The sequence below is a fragment of the Oncorhynchus gorbuscha genome, linkage group LG22 (assembly GCF_021184085.1).
Source record: "Oncorhynchus gorbuscha isolate QuinsamMale2020 ecotype Even-year linkage group LG22, OgorEven_v1.0, whole genome shotgun sequence".
Taxonomy (NCBI): domain Eukaryota; kingdom Metazoa; phylum Chordata; class Actinopteri; order Salmoniformes; family Salmonidae; genus Oncorhynchus; species Oncorhynchus gorbuscha.
The window spans coordinates 8431522-8450635 of NC_060194.1; the positions used below are offsets into that span (position 1 = coordinate 8431522).

The following is a 19114-nucleotide window of genomic DNA, read 5'->3' on the forward strand; positions in this document are numbered from 1 at the left end:
AGCACACAAACAATTCAAACGGACTGACGGGAGAGCATACACCGTTCATAGTTACTCTAATAAGGACACCTCCACCCAAGAGGAAGTGTTCCCATTTTCCTTCAATAGCATAAATCACATAGCCTATCTTTATCTTCATGTTTGGCTCTGGCATAAACTATATGCAGTATTATGCCTACACATTAGGAGCTGACATTGTAGTTTGAACAGTATAAGATGGGAAGGGCTGGTTAGAGCCTTCATTGTGGCTAACACAAGAGGCAATCTTAGATCATGTGAATCAATGACGCCATGGAGTGACAGAGGGGGCATTATCTGGGGACACTGACATCAGAGCCACCTCCACAAACACACCAGCCGTCTCCAGCTCAGTCGTTGTGTCCATCGGCTGCCCCATTGTCTGTCTGTCCGCGTGCCGTCTCACTGCGAAGCACTGGTCGATGTCACCAATGCCACACCAGCGAGCCCGTGATGCAAGCTTTGACAGAACCAAGTCAAATAAGTGGGCAGTGTGTCACTGTCATCAGGCTTACCATCTTGTGGGTGAGCGAAGCGTATACAAATCTTCTGCCTACCCACCCTCACTACCATTATCATCACTAGCATCCACACTCATCATGGATTGTCCTAGACCCCCTCCTTCTGTGTGTCATCATCCTTGATTCTCTACCCTGACAATTATCACAACTCACAGTGAAAGTGTGTGTGTGTGTGTGTGTGTGTGTGTGTGTGTGTGTGTGTGTGTGTGTGTGTGTGTGTGTGTGTGTGTGTGTGTGTGTGTGTGTGTGTGTGTGTGTGTGTGTGTGTGTGTGTGTGTGTGTGTGTGTGTGTGTGTGTGTGTGTGTGTGAGAGAGAGAGAGAGATAGATAGAAGAACAGACCAGAGCGAGAGAGAGCGATAGGAGAGCAGACCAGAGAGAGAGAGAGAGAGAGAGAGAGAGAGAGAGAGAGAGAGATAGAGAGCAGACCAGAGAGAGAGAGAGAGAGAGAGAGAGAGTGATAGACGAGCAGACCAGAGAGAGATTACACTAAGGAGGGAGGACCTGTTGACATATATCTCTCAAGTCAGCCATGAGGATCTCCTTCAGGACTGGAAACTACCTCAGATAACCTGACACCACTGCAAACAAGCATACAGTCAACGCTGGGGCACATGGACCATGACACAACCAGGATGACTCCACTCTGAGACCCACCAAGATGCACAGCTTTGGAATTATGAACCACAACTGTCTCAATCAGCCTCCAGGAAGTTTTGTGGAGTGTGTATGTCTATCATGATGTGTTTTTGTTATGATGATCTGATTGGAGGACTGACAGGCGGGATGACTAAAGAGAGGCTGGAGGAACAGGCTCTTTAGTCTGTGCTGGTAAGTAATCTATATGTGACCTTGTTACTATGGCGCCAGCACCATCACGTGCACATTTCAGTACAACTCCAATAACAATCTCTGGAGAACTACTGTAGTATAGACTGCATCCCTCAAGAACTTTGAGTTGTGCATTGCTAATATAAACAATGGATGTTGATGAGGCAACTAGCACAAAAGAAAACAAGTAGAATGTGATGAGATTTGCATAACATCTTTAACCATTGATAGAGTTCACAACATAGCTCAATGCTAGTTACACAAGCATAGAATTTGAATATGACATTTAACCCAAACTGCTCTTAACCCCCTCAGGTACCTATTGTGAGCTGGCTGGATCAACCTCGAGGGGGGCTCCCCTAGTAGCCATGGCTGAGATGGAGGAGTTCTCCCCCATGTCCCCGCGGCGCACCCCAAGCCGGACCCCACGTGTGCTGCGCCTGGACCCGGCCCTGCTCCAGCGGCGTGTGTTGGAGGACCAGGTGGAACTGTGGTGGTTCCGCGAGCCGCGGCGCTCCCTGCTCTGCTACTGCATCTCAGTGTGCCTCGTCCTGGGCTTGGGGCTGGGCGGCGTAGGCCTCCTCTCCACCACCAGCAGCCTGTCCGGGGAGTGGCGCCTAGGAGTGGGCACCATGCTCTGCCTCCTAGCTCTGGCTGTCCTCCTCAAACAGCTCCTAAGCTCCGCTGTCCAGGATATGAATTGCGTTCACAGCCGGAGGCGGATAGAGTTAATGAAGAGCGGTGGGAGGGCGGACCCGGTGGTCATCATTTTCACCGGGATGGCTTTGGCACTCTGCGGAGGGGTCCTACTATACATGTCGCTGGCCAGCGGGCACCATGGGCCCGGGCAGCGCCACAGGGATATGTTCCTGTCCGGGGTGGTGCTACTGTGGGTAGGGGGCACCACCGGGTTGGCGGTGGCTGGGTACTTGCTGGTAGTGCACCTCCAGCAGAGGAGAGAGAGGAGGATGTTGCAGAGGCGGAGGAGGGGAGGGAGAGGGTTACGGGGCAGGGCAGTCAGGGTGTTTACGGTCTCCTCTAGTAGAACTAGCCTCATCTGAGAGTGCAGACCCGGGTCTTGTTCATTAGGCAACAAACGGTGTTGCCCTAATGAACACTACCCTTGGTTGAAATAGTATTTGTATTTCTTTAAAAGACTTGAGCTGTGCTTGATTGAGCTTGCCTGGCGCAATGGGACCAGAGCCATAGACACTGTATACATCCCAGGTCTGTTGAAGAGGAGAGGGAAACAAGTGAGGAGAGGAGAGCAGGAGGTGAAAAGAGGAGAGGAGAGGGAGGCAAGTTAGGAGAGGAGAGACGAGACGAGACTAGGGGACTAAGTGACAAATAAAATTGGATTTGATTTGATTTTAATAGATGAAGGGACTTGAGGGGAGGGAAAGATAGAAAAGGGGTATCACCACTCACTCTCCCGGGTCTGTAACAGAGTCCTGTGTTTGTTGCTGGCACTGTGACTGCGTCATCCTGTTGACTAATACCCATTGCAGACCATGCCCACTATGCCAACTATGCCATTCACCACTGCTGTGTTGTGGGAACCAGGCTGTGCAGGGTGACACCAGCCCCACGGACCCCCAGGACCCTCAGTCACACTGGCCATTGTTTCTATCAGTGGCAGAGTGAGCGCTACACTGCCATCGTCACAAACAAGCCACTCGCATTGGGGGAGACCCGACCAAGTCACATTGTTCTAGTTCCTCTGTGTTGTTTTGACTCACTTGTCCTATTTGATGTTATTATATTGACCCAAATTTGGTAGTCTTATCAGTGCTTAATTTGTAAATCAGAAGGTGCGGGAACAATTTTTTTTGCATGAAATCGGGTGACCTGGGAGTCTCAGAGGTACTGGAAAACATGACAAAATAGATGCACAATTATAATAAAGCATAACGTGCATATCGTCGCTTTCACCTAGTGGCATAGAGTAGAGGCGCTTACAGAAGTTGCACACATGGGCAGTGGTGGAAAAGGTACTCAATTGTCATACTTCAGTAAAAGTAAAGATACCTTAATGGAAAATAACTCAAGCAAAAGTGAAAGTCACCCAGTAAAATACTACTTGAGTAAAAGTATTTGGTTTCCAATATAGTTAAGTATCAAAATTGACTTAAGTATCAAAGTACAAGTAAAATTCCTTATATGAAGCAAATCAGACGGCACCATGTTCTTTTTTACATTTTAATTAACGGATAGCCAGGGGCACACTCCAACACTCAGACATTATTTACAAACTAAGCATTTGTGTTTAATGAGTCTGCCAGATCAGAGGCAGTAGGGATGACAAGGGATGTTCTCTTGATAAGTGTGTGAATTGGACCTGCTAAGCATTCAAAATGGACCTAGTACTTTTGGGTGTCAGGGAAAATGTACGGAGTAAAAAGTACATTATTTTCTTTGGGAATGTAGTGAAGTAAAAGTTGTCCAAAATGTAAATAGTAAAGTAAAGTACAGATACCTAAAAAAACGACTTAAGTAGAACCCTTAGTAGCCTAGGGTCTGGGGAAAATGTGCCCTTTTATAAACGCATTTCATGCAACTCTATGTACTTTTACGACTGCAGACTTTGGAAGAATCTTTTTTAATACCACACAGATGATTGAAATGACAGGCTGGTTTGACACTGACAAACTGAGAATCTGAATTCATTAAAAAACCACTTAGTCTTGAATCCATCAATAGCATAGGCCTAGATGTGTGGAGACACATATTGTACAATATGAGGAAGAAATTACAGTCCTAAAGTAGCTTTCCAGTTTCACTGATTCACCCAATGATGTGCAACGCACTCGTGGCAAAAGCCTATCTCTTTCTTATTATACTTTGTAAAACATTGTAAAACAATGCTGTTCGCTCAATAGACTTATTTGGAAGTCGATCAAATATGTTGGTAGCCTACAGACAGATTAGTCTTCTCTTTTAAATGGAGTAGTATTCTGAATTATTTCATTTATTTCTGTACAGACAGAAGTAATTCTATAACTTTGGCAAATGTATTTCAATGTATCAGGGGTGCTGACTCTATAAGGAAACATTGGCATATTAAATAACTGAACAAATAAATGTGATGAAGTGCAATGCTGGAGAAATGAGAGTTGCAGGATCATGTCTTTCAGAGCAGAGAGAGGGAGAGAGATCATAGAAAGTGACTCTCATTCTAGTTCTGTGAGAGACAAGCGTGCTTTTCTCTCGCACCACGGCAACGGCCGTTCGTTGGTCTCAAATAAAGGCTACAGTGTTGCGCAAACCTCAATCAACTTTTTTTAGGGGGCAGGAAAATGAATGGCAAGGCAATTCAAATTAACTTTGATCGCTTTTATTCACATTTTTACATTGCAAACAGTGAAAGTTATTTATCGTGCCACAAGAGGTACCGGATCCTACCAAATAGGTTTCCCGGAAAGGAACAGTCCAAAAATTAGAGTTGCCGGATCCTGTTCAAATTAAGCACGGGAAGTTTTTCTAATGAACAGTTATGTGTAAAAACAAATAAGACCAAATGGTTGCAATGTCCATATTAGGACAGTCTCAGCAGCACTTCTTCTAAGCTGTCCTAATATGGACACCGCACACTTATTTTGTATGTACTGTATCAGATGAATATCAAAAATTTTACAAATGTGATGATATGGACTCAACAGCTACAGGTCAATCTGTCTGTAGAGATTGTATATTCTACTGTTTTTAGGTTCATCTTTTCACCATGAGACTTATTGTCTTAATTCTTCATCAATGATGATAAAGTGGCAAAGAAAATGACTGAAAACATGTTTTTTTTTGTACAAGAGCCGCATTTCAATAATTTATTACCAAGTAGATTATAATAAATGTATCAATATCAATGGTGACATGGAAGTGTTGTTCATTTTTAAGGATTGACAAAACAACATCACTTCAGCATAGTGTTTGATGGATCTCGCATCTTGAACATAATACCATTTTTTACATCATATAAAAAGTGTCAAAAGTCTACACAAAGTGCCTTCAGAAAGTATTTATACCTCTGGACTTATTTCACATGTTGATTCATTACAGCCTGAATTCAAAATGGATTACATTGATAAATTGTCTCACCGATCTAGACACAATACCCCATAATAACAAAGTGAAAACATGGGTTTAGAAAAGTTTGCACATTTATTGAAAATAAAATACAGAAATATCCAATTTACATAAGTATTCACAGCCCTGAGTCAATACATGTTAGAATGACATTTGGAAGTGATTCCAGCTGTGAGTCTTTCTGGGTAAATTTCGAAGAGTTTTTCATACCTGGATTGTACAATATTTGCCCATTTAAACTTTTCAAGCTCTGACAAATTGGTTTTTGATCATTACTAGACAACCATTTTCAAGTCTTGCCATTTTCAAGTCAAAACTGGTTCTTGGCCACTCAGGAACATTCACTGTCTCCTTGCTAAGCAACTCCAGTGCAGATTTAGCCTTGTGTTTTAGGTTATTGTCCTGCTGAAAGGTGACTCCATCTCCCAGTGAATGGCTCAAAGCAGACTGAACCAGGGATTCCTCTAGGATTTTGCCTGTGCTTACAGTTGGAGTCGGAAGTTTACATACGCCTTAGCCAAATACATTTAAACTCAGTTTTTCACAATTCCTGACATTTAATCCTAATAAAAATGTCCATGTCTTAGGTCAGTTAGGATCACCACTTTATTTTAAGAATGTGAAATGTCAGAATAATAGTAGAGAGAATGATTTATTTCAGCTTGTATTTCTTTCATCACATTCTCATACACTCAATTATTATTTGGTAGCATTGCCTTTATATTGTTTAACTTGGGACAAATGTTTCGGGTAGACTTCCACAATCTTCCCTCAGTAAGATGGGTGAATTTTGGCCCATTCCTCCTGACAGAGCTGGTGTAACTGAGTCAGGTTTGTAGGCCTCCTTGCTCGCACACACTTTTTCAGTTCTGCCCACAAATGTTCTATGGGACAAGCTTTTACTTCCTGACTGATGTCTTGAGATGTTGCTTCAATATATCCACGCAATTTTCCTTTCTCATGATGCCATCTATTTTGTGAAGTGCACCAGTCCGTCCTGCAGCAAAGCACACCCACAACATGATGCTGCCACCCATGTGCTTCAGGGTTGGGATGGGATTCTTCAGCTTGCAAGCACCTCTCTTTTTAATCCAAACATAAATGATAGTCCTCATGGCCAAACACTTATATTTTTGTTTCATTAGACCAGAGAACATTTCTCCAAAAAGTACGATCTTTGTCCCCATGTGCAGTTGCAAACCGTAGTCTGGCTTTTTCATGGCGGTATTGGAGCAGTGGCTTCTTCCTTGCTGACCGGCCTTTCAGGTTATGTCTATATAGGACTCGTTTTACTGTGGATATAGATACTTTTGTACCTGTTTCCTCCAGCATCTTCACAAGGTCCTTTGCTGTTGTTCTGGGATTGATTTGCACTTTTCACACAAAAGTACGTTCATCACCAGGAGACAGAACTCATCTCCTTCCTGAGCGGTATGACGGCTGCATGGTCCCATGGTGTTTATACTTGTGTACTATTGTTTGTACAGATGAACGTGGTACCTTCATGCATTTGGAAATTGCTCCCAAGGATGAACCAGACTTGTGGAGGTCTACAATTTTTTTCTTCTGAGGTCTTGGCTGATTTCTTTTGATTTTCCCATGATGTCAAGCAAAGAGGCACTGAGTTTGAAGGTAAGCCTCAAAATACATCCACAGGTAACCCCTCCAATTACCTCAAATTATGTAAATCAGCCTATCAGAAGCTTCTAATGCCATGACATAATTTTCTGGAATTTTCAAAGCTATTTAAAGGCACAGTAAACTTAGTGTATGTAAACTTCTGACCCACTTGAATTGTGATACAGTGAATTATAAGTGAAATAATTGGTCCGTAAACAATTGTTGGAAAAATTACTTGTGTCATACACAAAGTAGATGTCCTAACTGACTAGCCAAAACTATAGTTTGTTAACGAGAAATTTGTGGAGTGGTTGAAAAACAAGATTTAATGACTCCAAGTGTATGTAAACTTCCGAATTCAACTGTAGCTCCATACCTTTTATTTTTTGTCCTGAAATACTCCCCAGTTCGTAAAGATTACATGCATACCCATAACATGATGCAGCCACCACTATGCTCAAAAATATGGAGAGTGGTAATCAGTAATGTGTTGTATTGGATTTGCCACAAACATAACTCTTTGTGTATACAGGAATAAAAGTGAATTGCTTTGCCACATTTTTTGCTGTATTACTTTAGTGCCTTGTTGCAAACAGGAAGCATGTTTTTAAATATTTTTATTCTGTGCAGGCTTCTTTATTTTCACTCTGTCAATTAGGTTATCACTGTCAATTTGTAAGTCGCTCTGGATAAGAGCGTCTGCTAAATGACTTAAATGTAATGTAATGTGTATTAACTACAATGTTGTTGATCCATCCTCAATTTTCTCCTATTCTCCTATAGCCATTAAACTCAATAACTGTTTTAAATTCACCATTGGCCTCATGGTGAAATCCCTGAGTGGTTTCCTTCCTCTCCGGAAACTGAGTTAGGAAGACTCCCTGTATCTTTGTAGTGACTGGGTGTATTAATACACCATCCAAACTGTAATTAATAACTTCACCATGCTCAAAGGAATATTCAATGTCTGCTTTGTATTATGGTACTTGTTAAGCACATTTTTACTCCTGAACGTATTTAGGCATGCCATAATAAACGGGTTGAATACTTATTGACTCAGGACATTTCAGCTTTTAATTTTAAAATCATTTGTAAACATTTTGAAAAACATAATTCCACTTTGACATTATGTGGTATTGTGTGTAGGCCAGTGACAAATAAATATAAATTTGAACCATTTTAAATTGAGGCTGTAACACAACAAAATGTGGAAAAAGTCAAGGGTTGTGAATACTTTCTGAAGGCACTGTACATACTTTCTGAAGGCACTGTTGTTTTTACAAACAGATCAGCATTGCGGAGCGTCTTCAGAAAATGAAAATCATTCCAACTATAAAAATTTGCATCATTACTCATCTTCAATATGCAATATCCTTATCATCCTAATAATAAACTACATTTAAAAGAACTTCTCATTCGATGAGCCACCCTTAATAAAGGGTGGCTCATTTAGTCCCACACCTGAGAAAAGACTAACTTTAAACTAAACATAACTCTTAAGTATTAATGAAGCCGTCATAAAACCTTTATAAGGCTGACATTTAAATCATTCATAAGCAAACATCATGCCATATAAGTTTGGATTGTGTTAAATCCAACTATGTATAGTTGGTGTCCCTGTAAGGTGGTGTCCCCCAAGGTTCTATTCTGGGTCCTGTGCTTTTCTAAACTGTTATTAGGCATAATTAGATGTAATTACCATTTATATCATAATTTATGTATGTGTTTGCTTACAAATTATGTCAGTGTACAAAACATTAGGAACACCTGTTATTTCCATGACAGACTAACCAGGTGAACCCAGCTGAAATATTTGATCCCTTAGTGATTTCACTGAAATCCACTTTCAAGTAGTGTAGATGAAGGGGAAGAGAGGTTAAATTAGGATTTTTACACCTTGAGACAATTGAGACATACACATTATATGTGTACCATTCAGAGGTTTATGGTAGTAGGTGCCAAGGGCACTGGTTTGAGTGTGTCCAGAACTGCAACGCTGCTGGGTTTTTCATGCTCAACTGTTTCTCATGTGTATCAAAGGACATCCAACCAACTTGACACATCTTGTAGAGTCCATGTCATGACAATGCTGTTTAGGCTGTTTTGAGGGCAAAAGTGGTTGCAACTCAATATTAGGAAGGTGTTCCTAATGTTTGGTACACTCAGTGCACAAAGTGTGCTCTTCAAGGATGAATCCCGGTTTCAACTGTACTGAGCAGATGGCGTGTAATTGTGTCGTGTGAGCGAGCGGTTTGCTGATGTCAACATTGTGAACAGAGTACCGCAAGCTGGTGGTGGGGGTTATGGTATGGGCAAGCATAAGCTACGGAGAACGAACACAATTACATTTTATCAATGACAATTTGAGATAACGTAACAAGACCATGGGGCCCATTGTCATGCCATTTATCCACCGCCATCACCTCATATTTCACCATGATAATTTATGGCCCCATGTTGCAAAGATCTGTACACAATTCCTGGAAGCTGAAAATGTCCCAGTTCTTCCAGACACATCACCCATTAAGCATGTTTGGGATGCTCTGGATCGACGTGTACGACAGCATGTTCCAGTTCCCGCCAATATCCAGCAACTTTGTACAGCCATTGAAGCGGAGTGGGACAACATTCCACAGGCCAAAATCAACAGCCTGATCAACTCTCTCCGAAGGAGATGTCGCGCTGTATGAGGTATTTGTGACCAACAGATCTGCATTCCCATTAATGTGAAATCTACAGAATAGGGCCTAATGAATTTATTTCAATTGACTGATTTCCTTATATGAACTGTAACCCAGTAAAAGCTTTGACAATTTTGCATGTTGCATTTATGTTTTTGTTCAATGTAGTATTTATGAAGACTTGATGAATGTTCTATAAAGCCTTAATAGGTTGTTGTTTGTTTAAAATGGGACCATGATCATTTCTCAGTACCTTTCATCTATCAACATATTCTCACCAGACCTGGATTCAAATAATATTTTTTTTCTTTCAAATACGTTGAGTGTTTGATTGAGACTGCCTGAAGTGCCTGTTTCGCCTGGAGGGCGGATTTTTCCACTTTAGGGTGCCACACAAGCTCAATTAAGCACAGGTCCTTCTGTAGCTCAGTTGGTAGAGCATGGCGCCTGTAACGCCAGGGTAGTGGGTTCGATCCCCGGCACCACCCATACGTAGAATGTATGCACACATGACTGTAAGTCGCTTTGAATAAAAGCATCTGCTAAATGGCATATATTATTATTATATTATATTATTATTATTATTATTTATTATTATCATCTGAAAGAAAACAAATTTTATTTGAATCCAGGTCTGGTCTGGACAGCATCTGCTCTGTGAAGTGAACCCACCACTGTCACCCAATCAACAGTAAATAATCATTTTCAACCAGTCCTGAAATCACCCAATGGTGAACTGAATATCATCATCACTATCCTCCACCACCTCTCCTTCCATCCCTTCGTCCTCGTGACTCTCTGCCCTCGCCCTCTCGCTGGCCTGGATGTAATTATCCTCTATGAAGCCATCGTCGTCATCAGTATCCAACCCTCGATGGGTCCCATTACCTCCACGTCCTCGGCCCACCATGCCGTGCCCAGGGAAGGTCACCTCGTCTGGGCTCTGCTGGCTGGCTGTGTCCCCCTCGGGGAGCAAGGAGTGGTGGTAGCTGGCTAGGTAGTGGTGGAAAAGGCGGCACTTGATGGCCACCACGATGAACAGGGAGATGGTCAGGGCGGAGGCCAGCGCTGCAGCCATGTAGGGCCAGGTCTGCGAGCTAACGTCCTCATCAGGGGGAACAGCCTTGGTGGAGTTGACAGCTGTGGGATGCAGAGGACAGGAGAATGGGGTAAATTCTGAGAATATCCTGAGAATTGACCAAATACCCACCACCACACTAGCATACTACATAGATTGAAGCAATGTATTGAGCAAACACCCAAGGTGGTATGCTAGTGTGAAAATTGGAACATAAGCATATTTACAGTAATTGAATGATTATTAAAGAGTTACTGAACATGGTTATTTGTTCACTTTGTCCAAACTAATACTGTATTTAGCCTATACCAAACCAAAGATAACTTGTCAAGGGTTAACATATGCCAATAAACTGAAACAGTGTTATAATTTAGCACTGGATTAGTGAGCTTTATATGTAGTCTGGGAAGGTGTTTAATGTAACCTGGGCTGGCGTTATGGGCGGGACATAGGGGGGCCTGGCCTGCCCTACCAACTCAAATTGTATTGATCACATACACATGATTAGCAGATGTTATTGCGAGTGTAGCAAAATGCTTGTGCTTCTAGCTCCGACAGTGCAGTAATATCTAACACAACATAAACCCAATACACACAAATCTAAGTAGGAATGAATTAAGACTATATACATATTGACGAGCGATGCCAGAGCGGAACGGACTAAGATACAGTAGAATAGTATAGAACACAGTATACACATATGAGATGAGTAATGCAAGATATGTAAGCATTATTAAGTGAATGAGATACCGTAGAATAGTATATAAAACAGTATATACATATGAGATGAGCAAATGCAAGATATGTAAACATTATTAAGTGACTAAGATACTGTAGAATAGTATTGAATACAATATATACATATCAGATGAGTAATGCCAGATATGTAAACATTATTAAAGTGACTAGTGTTCCGTACCTACCTCGCACATCGAAATAAAATATTGATCATTTATCTGTCCAGACAGCATCAGATACATGGACTACATGTAGTAAAACAGTGGCACTGTTTCGCTCACTAGGATGCATTCTCTGGTGAGAGTTTCAGTAGAGAAGAATAGGAGGAGCGAGAGGACTCACTCTCACACGAATACGTCCAGAATAAGCACAATGGGTTGCTATGGACATAATATGCAGACCTAAGGTCGTCACTAGCCTTCCCGCCTTTGTGACAACAGCTCCCATTGTTAGGGTTGAGACATGAGCATCTCGTCATTATATACAGATCTCCGGTTTCAGCCTCTCGCAAATTGGAAAGGAAAGTTGGCATGTGCACAGGGCACAGTTAAGATGCTGGCTTCCCCTAAAGTAAATAAATGTTTTGCCAAAATTATGTAATTACTCCTGTCTAAATAAAAACATTCAAAATACACCAGAGAGCATAACTTAACCAGAGGACCATTAGCTTATTTTAATATAGCTGTGGATTGTTTCAAATCATTTGTGTGTAGGCCTATGCCTATTTGGGAATCTAGCCATTTGAGCAGCTCACATGGCAAAATGTCTAGCCAATTAAGTTGCGGCTGTCAGTGAAAAGCATCTAAAATATGTGTGAAGATAATGTGTCTTGGGTATAACATTTGTTTTAACATACATTGCAAATGATAGTTCCTCGGTATTTGATAAATATGTCCAACACTCACGGCCTTGATAAAACACCAAGCCTCGGTGTGAAAGAGCAAAACATCATGATCCCATATATCCAGTGGAAACGTCACTCGCGTGGGAAACGGATGGCCCCGAATAGGATAGTTGATACAATGTTGCAAGTTCGCTAGAGACAGGACGGAGGAATAGCTAAAGTCAAACGGATAGAAAGGGAGGCAGACAGACGGAGTAGAATGTAATTGAAATAGCGATCATTTTTCCGGCTTTAGGCCTATGTACTGTATTCTACGCAGTTAATGATGGAAGTTATATGCCTACTGCAAATATTTATATAATAACCATCATATCGAAGTAAACTTGGAGTTACGCCATGACATGTGTGGTCCTTCCACTACGACTCATCAGAAAAGCATGCTGTTCATTAGGCTACAGATTAAATAAATTATGATGAACTTCACAGGGTGGTGAAAGTGCAGGTTGATGAGTTTGATGCTCCTTTCCAATAAATATCGAGGGTTATATTCTGGTGAAATTATCATCGATGCTTGCCTGCTGTGTGACAAATACAAATAATCTTGCTCTTCTGTCCATAATAATCTCATCATGTAGGTTATATGTGTGAGTGCCAATACCAGAGTGGGCACACGCATTTTCTTGAGAGAAAACCATCAGTAGAGTTGAAAATGCGAAGGAAACCCATTTCATTTATAATATAATATAATAATATAATAATATATAATAATAATAATAATATATGCCATTTAGCAGACGCTTTTATCCAAAGCGACTTACAGTCATGTGTGCATACATTCTACATTTCTATTTTTTATTTGGTACATGGGAATTTACGGCAAACTGTATTTTGATCCCTACACCATCACGCACAGCCTTTTATCTGCAACAAGTACATTTGATGGAATCATCTCTTGTGGGAAAAAAAATATGTTTTTATGCAGATTTTAGAATATTCTCACGAAAATCTAGCGCCAATTGGATGGAAACCTAGCTAATGTGTCCATATGGCAGAGACTGGTGATCTCCCCTTAGTTGAATCTGAACTTTTAGATGTTTATCATTTTACTTCAAATTATTATTATTTACCATGTATCAATGCTTTTGAGAAACGAAAACATTATTATTGAAATGAAACTGTTCCACGAAAATGCGCATACAAAAATAATCATAATTTTCACGCAGATCGATAGAAATGGTAGGATAAATTGTAAACTTCGCCTATGGTCTTTACCTAAACGGTAATAAAAAAAAGATGAACACCTACGGGGTCTTGTGAAAAAACGTGCCCGCCTACGGACATCATAGGCCCGTCCAACTGATTCGTTCTGACGCCGGCCTTGAATTTAACACTCTTCGAAATAAAGATTACAGGCGAATTTGCTGTGAAAATGACACGAATGAAATGCATGTATTTGTCTGTTGACAGTGAATTATTTACTATTTATTGAGGCACGGTTCTCGTCACCTTCCATCGGGAAGTTGCTTTGAAATGCTTGACTTTCTCCCAGGACTGATCGAGGAGGATGTGCACCTGTAACAACTGCCATCCAGAAACAAAAGGCCAGGATCGCACTGCAGCCCAGATGTTCCATGATGATCCTACAGAAACAAGAAGATTTGAGTGACATGATGAGCAAGTGTACTTTAGAGAATCATTGTACCATCTAAACCGCTGTGAAATATATTTTCTATAACAAAAAATATAGTAATTTCTGCCATTTGAAGCTGGGAGAAGGGTGGAATTGTGGCCCACAATTCAGGGCGTTCCTGCATGTGGGCATTCCTGCTCATACAGGAACCCCTATCAATACTTCTATTGGTACATTTTTAAGTTAGGACAGGGGGGGTGTTAATGCACAATAACGTTGGATGCCAGCCGTGATAAACCCCTCAGAAGAAGGGGCGGGGGGCGACAACGGTAACTATAAAGCTAGCCATACACAAGTGGTAGACAGTGTCCATTGCCCTCGACTGTCAGGCACTGTTTTCCTACATTTCTGTTGATGACGGTGAGGGCAGGTGGGAGTGAAGGACACTGTGTGCTAGCTTATCCAGCTAGTCTTAAGGAGGACGCCGGTACACAGTTAGCACAATGTCACCCTAGCCTCCAGTTTGCTGTGCTAGCGGGAAGCGGGGACGACTGGTAGACAGTGTCCTTCACCCCCATCTGTCGGGCACAGTTTTCTCTAGTACACAGCAGGCGGTGGTGAAACTATGCTAGCTAGCTAACTTGCAAGCTAGCATACAGTGTCGCTAACTAGCACATGGTGTTGCCCTAGTCTCCCCTCTGCTGTGTACCGGAGAAAACTGCGCCCGAAGGACACTGTCTACCCGTCTGTCGGGCACGGTTTTCTCCAGTACACAGCAGGCAGGGGCGACACTGTGTACTAGCTAGCTAACTAGTGTCCTTCGCCCCCAGATAATACTTTTATTTCCCTTTTTACCCAAATTCAAAACTGTCACACATGCATGAAGATGTCGTGCATGAGCACGACATCTTCATGCATGTGTGACAGCAGGAACCAATGGGGTGGGGGGCGTGGGGATGGCCACATGCAGTAACATCTCGAATTTTAGGCTGCAGTTGCACGCTATTAGAATCTGGTATTTTACCGAAAGTAACATTTGCTAAATCAAAACTTAAGAACAGGAAGCATAGAAATAGCGCACTTAGAAAATATCTACCGCTTCTTAGACTTGCTTTCAAAGAATATGGCAGATCTATAACACACATTTCTTTGTGAATTTGGTCAGGTGGACAAAAATGGTCATATTACATGTTACACAGAGATACTAAACTCATCTGCCCTGTTCCACTCTAGCTCTTGGATTGGACACATTGATAGACTGAAGGGTCGTCTCTTGGACTCAATAGCGTAAACAGTTTATGCATAAGAATGAGAGTCCGAATTAAGGAAAAGTATGGAATTTACACAATACTGTCCAATCCATAATTAACACTCAATTAACACTCATTCTAATGCACCAACCCCTGTTGATAAAAACAAGACGAGAGTAATAATATGATATTCAACACAGTGACAAAACAACCACTGGGGTGACACATTTTCAATAACAACCCACAATCAACCAAGGTTGACAGTAACAATTACATTATATCAAGGTTGTCACCACAAGTATTGTTTTGATTATCTTAATATTGCTCATAAACATTTTCCAAAACAAATTCTGAAAATAAAAGAGGGAATCTCCAGATTAAATGTTGAGTCTCGTGATACAGACAGGGTACATCAAGTCCTTTCTAGGTCAACAATATACCGTGGTCATATGACCACTGCATGCTTATAACTGACATTACTCAAAAGTATAGCTAACTCCCTCTCCATACGAATATTAACACATAATTTATATTACATACCTGACAAACAATATTTGTTGATATCCAAGTGGATTACAGAAGCTTCAAGATTTACAGGTGTTTTGTCCCCTTGTTTAGCCTTTAAATAACCTACTGCGACTTGTGCTAAAGGTTAAAGGAGGTGTCACTGACTGCTCCATACATAGCCTTAAGAAAGAGAAAGTTAATAAGTAACTTTATTACTGGGTTTGGTTTGTCATTCATTCCTATCTCTGTCCCTTAATTCAGTCAGCTACAGTGCCTTGCGAATGTATTCGGCCCCCTTGAACTTTGCGACCTTTTACCACATTTCAGGCTTCAAACATAAAGATATAAAACTGTATTTTTTTGTGAAGAATCAACAACAAGTGGGACACAATCATGAAGTGGAATGACATTTATTGGATATTTCAAACTTTTTTAACAATTCAAAAACTGAAAAATTGGGTACATATCAATAACTTTGCTCATTACTTGTGTGTGTGTGTGTGTGTGTGTGTGTGTGTGTGTGTGTGTGTGTGTGTGTGTGTGTGTGTGTGTGTGTGTGTGTGTGTGTGTGTGTGTGTGTGTGTGTGTGTGTGTGTGTGTGTGTGTGTGTGTGTGTGTGTGTGTGTGTGTTGATATGTCCACGCTTCTTCCCAAATGAGCTATTGGTAAACATTCATCCTTTATCACTACCATAACAGAAAATCCAGGGGGATGATGCAGACCAGAACACTACTGCCCCACAATGGCTATGGCCAATACATAGCATCAGCAATCCAGGGTTTATATACATCACTTGTTGTAACATACTGTACCTGACTGTATCCAGATGCTTTGATTGAGTCATTTGATCCCAAGTTTAATGCATGATGTTTTTCTCTGCTCAGGATTTGTTTACAAAGGTGATGTTTTGACTCACCATGACTGAAGGCTTGATGTGCAGACATAACACACATCTCATCTTTGTCTTTTGATCCAAAAGGTTTGCACCAATATGTCTACAGTACATTGATCCAAAAGGTTTGCACCAATATGTCTACAGTATATTGATCCAAATGGTTTGCACCAATATGTCTACAGTACATTGATCCAAAAGGTTTGCACCAATATGTATACAGTACATTGATCCAAAAGGTTTGCACCAATATGTCTACAGTACATTGCACCTGTGAAAATATATCTTTCAAAAGTAACTTGAGAGAGAATGTCAAATAATTGTCAGTTTTTCCGTGGTATATCTCGTGTTCAAATTGTCAAAAAGAAATTGGCCACCAATGATAGAAAATATTCTGCGTGTTGAGTTAAATGATGGAATGAAGATGTCCTTGAGTTCGTTGTTGACCTATATGTCTTTACAATCAGTAATGGGGTGTGGGGGAGTTATGCTTGTTGTGTAGCTGTGGAACATATTTCCTCCTAAAGGTCAGTAAAGATTACCATCATCAGCAGAAGCAGCAGCAGAGGTATAAGAGCAGCTATATAGCGCGTAGCCTTAGGGCTGCACTCACTCAGTAGCTTTTCTTTTTTTCGAGACAAAAATACAGTACAAGCACATATACAATCATGGCTGAAGCAAAGGAAAAACCTCCAATATCTCTCTTCTTTGATTTTTCACTTCACCCCTCAGTCCCCCCAAACAAACGAGTGTTATATGGCCAAACTGTTGACAAGTAATTGAGGCTACAGATTGTACCTGTAATATTACTCCTGAACTTCTTCCTCCCCTCAAGGCATACAATATTGACAAGCTGACTTCTGTGTGCATGTCACGGACATGGCTCCACAATGCACCTGGCAGCACTGGAGAGAGAAGTTATTGGACAAAGCAGCAAGTTTTTCGACGGGGCCAATATTTCCCTTAGTATGTTGCTATTCATAATTCTACAATACAATGGGAAAGTACGTACACACTAGCACTATAAATGGTACGCCAAATTCATTATATTAATTATATACATTTACATTTGGATGTTGTCATTTATTTGTTTTGAATGAATGGCATAACAATATAGAAAGGTAAATGTTTATTTTATCGTGAATTTGGCATACTATTGAAAGTACGTACACACCACAAACACATGCAGTACACACTAAAGGCTATGGCAACAGTTCTAGAAGACCAATATGTGACTGTGCGTTGGCTCCACCTAGTGGCCAAATAGGGAAGCACCTAAATGCCACGACACCTGGTTCAGCTTGTTATACAGTACCAGTCAAAAGTTTGAACACGCCTACTCATTCAAGGGTTTTTCATTATTTGTACTATTTTCTGTATTGTATAATAATAGTGACGACATCAAAACTATGAAATAACACATGGAATCATTTAGGAACCAAAAAAGTATTAAACAAATCAAAATATATTTTATATTTGAGATTCTTCAAATATCCACCCTTTGCCTTTATGACAGCTTTTAAAGATTGAAATTCAAATGTCCAATATCAACCAACTTTACCTTGGTCCCGAACCAAACCATATACCTACCGGCTTAATAAAAATTAAAAATATTTCCCTCTGGATATTTGGTCTCAAATTTCAAGCAACAGAAGGACAAACTTCACAACCAGTTGAGTAAGTTTACATGTAATTGTATTCAACATTATGGGTTGTAAGGAATAAATGTCTCAGGCTGTACATACACACCAATTCATTCTGTATTACAGCCTGATTAATCAGACTATAGCTAGCCTAGCATGCTGACCAAAAAGGCAGATTAAAGGCCCAGTGCAGCCAAACATTATTTCCTTGTTTTATATATTTCCACACTGAAGTTGGAATAATAATGTGGATTTAAACATGTTTTTTAATGATAAACAGCTTACACTAAAAGGGAATTAAGACAGATTGAATTTTAAGCCTGTTTTGGTCTGCCTGTGTACATCACCAGGCAGTAAAACTAGTTAATAGACCAATAAGAAAGAGTTCCAAACCACTCTGCGAATAACAGCTAGTTTTCCGTTTTCCCATCCCCACTCAAACCACTGTCAGACAGTCCTAGCAAAATTATTGCTTGAGAAATTGGTGTTTGCTAAGAAGCTATTGTTTTTTACCATTTTAATTTAAAACAATCGCAGTAATGTACTTAATTGTTACCAGAAATGATTTGATAATGTGAAAACTGGCTGCATTGGACCATTAATTAAAAATGAAATACTGTTCGATCTTCTAATTATATAATTAACCCAAGCAGCAAATGACACCTTTCATCCCTGGATTGAGGTACGTTTTCAAGCCATATCTCTGGTTCATCACAGCGATGCAAATATTACAGGATAGCTGCTTTTCGACTTGAGAAGGTACTTAACTTCAAGTCGAGTTT

The 19114-nt window shown here is 40.8% G+C and overlaps 2 protein-coding genes across 4 annotated transcripts; one reads left to right on the forward strand and one right to left on the reverse strand.

Moving 5' to 3' along the window:
- The first annotated feature begins 1115 nt into the window (after positions 1-1115).
- LOC124010251 (transmembrane protein 125-like) lies at positions 1116-2430 on the forward strand. Its single transcript, XM_046322700.1, has 2 exons — positions 1116-1369; positions 1685-2430. The coding sequence occupies exon 2, from the start codon at positions 1738-1740 to the stop codon at positions 2428-2430; it is 693 nt and encodes a 230-aa protein (XP_046178656.1). The 5' UTR covers positions 1116-1369; positions 1685-1737.
- A 6725-nt stretch (positions 2431-9155) lies between these two features.
- LOC124009901 (type III endosome membrane protein TEMP-like) lies at positions 9156-15968 on the reverse strand. 3 transcript variants are annotated; one of them, XM_046322142.1, is made up of 3 exons: positions 15831-15968; positions 13983-14050; positions 9156-10890 (listed from the first exon to the last, which is right to left on the reverse strand). In XM_046322142.1, the coding sequence occupies exons 2-3, from the start codon at positions 14041-14043 to the stop codon at positions 10472-10474; spliced, it is 480 nt and encodes a 159-aa protein (XP_046178098.1). In that variant the 5' UTR covers positions 14044-14050; positions 15831-15968; the 3' UTR covers positions 9156-10471. The 3 variants fall into 3 exon arrangements, with proteins under 3 accessions (XP_046178098.1, XP_046178097.1, XP_046178096.1); XM_046322141.1 differs by having other exon boundaries at positions 13917-14050; XM_046322140.1 differs by having other exon boundaries at positions 13890-14050.
- Positions 15969-19114: the final 3146 nt, after the last annotated feature.